Source organism: Numida meleagris, unplaced genomic scaffold, assembly GCF_002078875.1.
Source record: "Numida meleagris isolate 19003 breed g44 Domestic line unplaced genomic scaffold, NumMel1.0 unplaced_Scaffold363, whole genome shotgun sequence".
NCBI lineage: Eukaryota > Metazoa > Chordata > Aves > Galliformes > Numididae > Numida > Numida meleagris.
This window is the reverse complement of record NW_018364588.1, coordinates 91,018-93,272: the sequence shown is the minus strand read 5'-3', so window position 1 is coordinate 93,272 and position 2,255 is coordinate 91,018. Positions and strand designations below refer to the sequence as shown.

Below are 2,255 nucleotides of genomic sequence, written 5' to 3'. Positions count from 1 at the left end.
CGATGCCCCCCCCCACCTCCAGGCCGTGCTCCGGCGCCGCTTTTTCCCCCCTCTCGATCTCCACCAACTCCTCCAGCCGCAGCCGCCGGATGTAGAAATGCGTCACCAGCCCTACGTCACGTCCGCTTCCGCTCTTCTCCCTACTTCCGCTTCCGGGCCAGGCCCTGGCTCCGCGGTGGTGACACGGCCGCAGATGCAGCTTCCCCGCCGCCGGGCCCAGCTCCTCCCGCAGCTCCCGCAGCAGTCCGTCTTCCAGCGATTCCTTCCGGGGGTCCACCAACCCCCCCGGGAAACCGAACAGTCCGTCGAAACGGAGCTGCATCTGCGCGGGGCGAAGTTCGCGGGGAAGCGGCGGTTCCGTTGAACCCCATTAGCCCCGGTTCTCCCGTACGCACCAGAATGGCGAAAGGAGGCTCCGGACTGCCGGCGGGCAGCGGGGCGTACAGGAGGACGTGGCAGGCGTGCCGCCACCGCGGCCCCGCGGCCTTGCTCCGTTTCCCGGGGCGGTTCCGGTTCCCGGGGCCGCTCGACAGGGCCAAGGCCTCGGCGCGGCTCAGCAGCGGTGGCGGCGGTGTCTCCTCTTCGTCCCGCATGGCGGCGCCCCAAGGGTGCGCCGCAACCAATCAGAGGGCGGGGGTTGGGGCAAGCCACGCCCCTAGCCACGCCCGTTGTCCAACCACAAATCACCACTAAGGGGCGTGGTCTGACGAAGCCACGCCCCCTAGCCCTACTCCCGTTTTGTCCGCTTTGGGAAGGGGAGCATGAGCTGAAAACTCCCCAAATTGCCCCTAATCCCTTCTAAACTGCGCCTTCCCCCGCCTCAACCCCCCCCCCCGCAATTCCATCGCCCCCTCACTGCCCCTCACCTCTACCTGATTAACTAACTCCCACCTCCCCCCCCCGTTGCCCTCCAAACTTCCCTCAAAATTTCAATTACTCCTCAGCCCCCTTCCCAATTGCCCCCATATCCTCCCAGTTGCCCTACCAACCCCTCCCCATAGCCTTCAACCCCCCCAAATTGCTCCCAAGCCCCTCCAAATAAACTCATCGCCCACTACATTGTCCACCACCCTCCCCCCTCCCTTCCAACTTATCCCCCATTTCCCCTCAAACCTCCCCCCAGTCCCTCTACACCCCCCAAACTATTCCCCTCCCTCCCCAAGTGCCCCCAAACCCCAGTTCCCCCCCCTCTCCTCCCTCCAGTGCCTCCACTTCCCCCTACGACTTACTCCAAATTACCTCTCTATATTGTGGGTGGGAACAAGAGAAGAAGAGTCTGGAAAAGGAGGGATTTATTGCCCCCACAGCCCCTTGAAAATGGAAGTAGGGGATCCCCATGTCCCCCCATCCCCCCCCTCGAGGTCTGGGGGGGCCCTATGAGGCGGAATCGGAGGCCTCGGAGCTGTCCTTGACGTCAGTGCTCTCGGTGGCTTCGCTCACCTCGCTCACGTCCTTACTGTCAGCCCCGCTGTCCTCTGGGGGGGGTGCACCCGGTTGGGGGGGACCCCCAGTTCCACAGCTTTCACCCCCCCGGGTGGGTTCCCCAGGGCTGAGGTTTGTGGGACGGCCCCGCTCCTTCTGCTCCACTTGTTTGCGCAGCTGGGGAGGGGGAAATAAATAAATAAGGGCACAGTTTGGGGGGGGAGGGGGGCTGTCCCCAAATCACCCCAAAAATATGCCTAGGGGTGAGGGCAGGGGGTCCTACTTCATCTGCCATCTGCGTGAGGTCCCGCTTCATGGCGTAGGCATCCTCGCCATCAGCGTAATATTTGGGTTCCACTTCACTGATCCTAAGGGGGGGGAGGGGGCACAAAGGGTGGTGGCTATTTATTAGGGCTGCCTGCCTCCTGCACCCTCCCTCCCCCCCAAAAAGCCATCACTCACTGGAAGTTGAGGGTGTTGGAGTAGAGATGCAGAGCTGCTCGGTTGCTTCCAAGTAGAAAATGAAAAGGGGTGGGGGGGTGATTTCAGGGTTGTAAATAGGAATCGGGGGGGGCTCTGGGGCATTGGGGGGAGGGGGAGGGGGGTCCCCACCTCTTGCGGACGTGAAGGGAAACGTATTTGGCGTTGAAGTTCTCGATCATGGCCCGCGACGCCTGGTCCATCAGCTTCTGTGCCAGCCCCAGGCGCCGGTGAGAGCGCTTCACCGCCTAAAACGGGCGGGGTTGGGGGGGGACACAGCTGTGTGGAGCCCCCCCAAAATCCTACACCCTCCTCCCAATCCCCACTCCCCTCTACACATCGCCAGAACACAT

General features: G+C 63.1%; 2 protein-coding genes across 2 annotated transcripts in view; both read right to left on the bottom strand.

The window, feature by feature from the left end:
- The window catches only part of LOC110391435, a gene marked incomplete at its 3' end in the record, with an annotated part of 2,823 nt that extends 2,028 nt beyond the window's left edge, over nucleotides 1-795 (bottom strand). Inside the window, 2 exon segments of the mRNA XM_021383324.1 lie at nucleotides 17-322; nucleotides 396-795. Of these exon segments, the coding sequence (XP_021238999.1) occupies nucleotides 17-322; nucleotides 396-593 (504 nt within the window). The 5' untranslated portion in view covers nucleotides 594-795.
- A 480-nt stretch (nucleotides 796-1,275) lies between these two features.
- NAA10 (N(alpha)-acetyltransferase 10, NatA catalytic subunit) overlaps nucleotides 1,276-2,255 on the bottom strand; it is a gene marked incomplete in the record, with an annotated part of 2,680 nt that continues 1,700 nt past the window's right edge. The window contains 4 exon segments of the mRNA XM_021383323.1: nucleotides 1,276-1,599; nucleotides 1,706-1,790; nucleotides 1,885-1,929; nucleotides 2,035-2,150. Of these exon segments, the coding sequence (XP_021238998.1) occupies nucleotides 1,375-1,599; nucleotides 1,706-1,790; nucleotides 1,885-1,929; nucleotides 2,035-2,150 (471 nt within the window).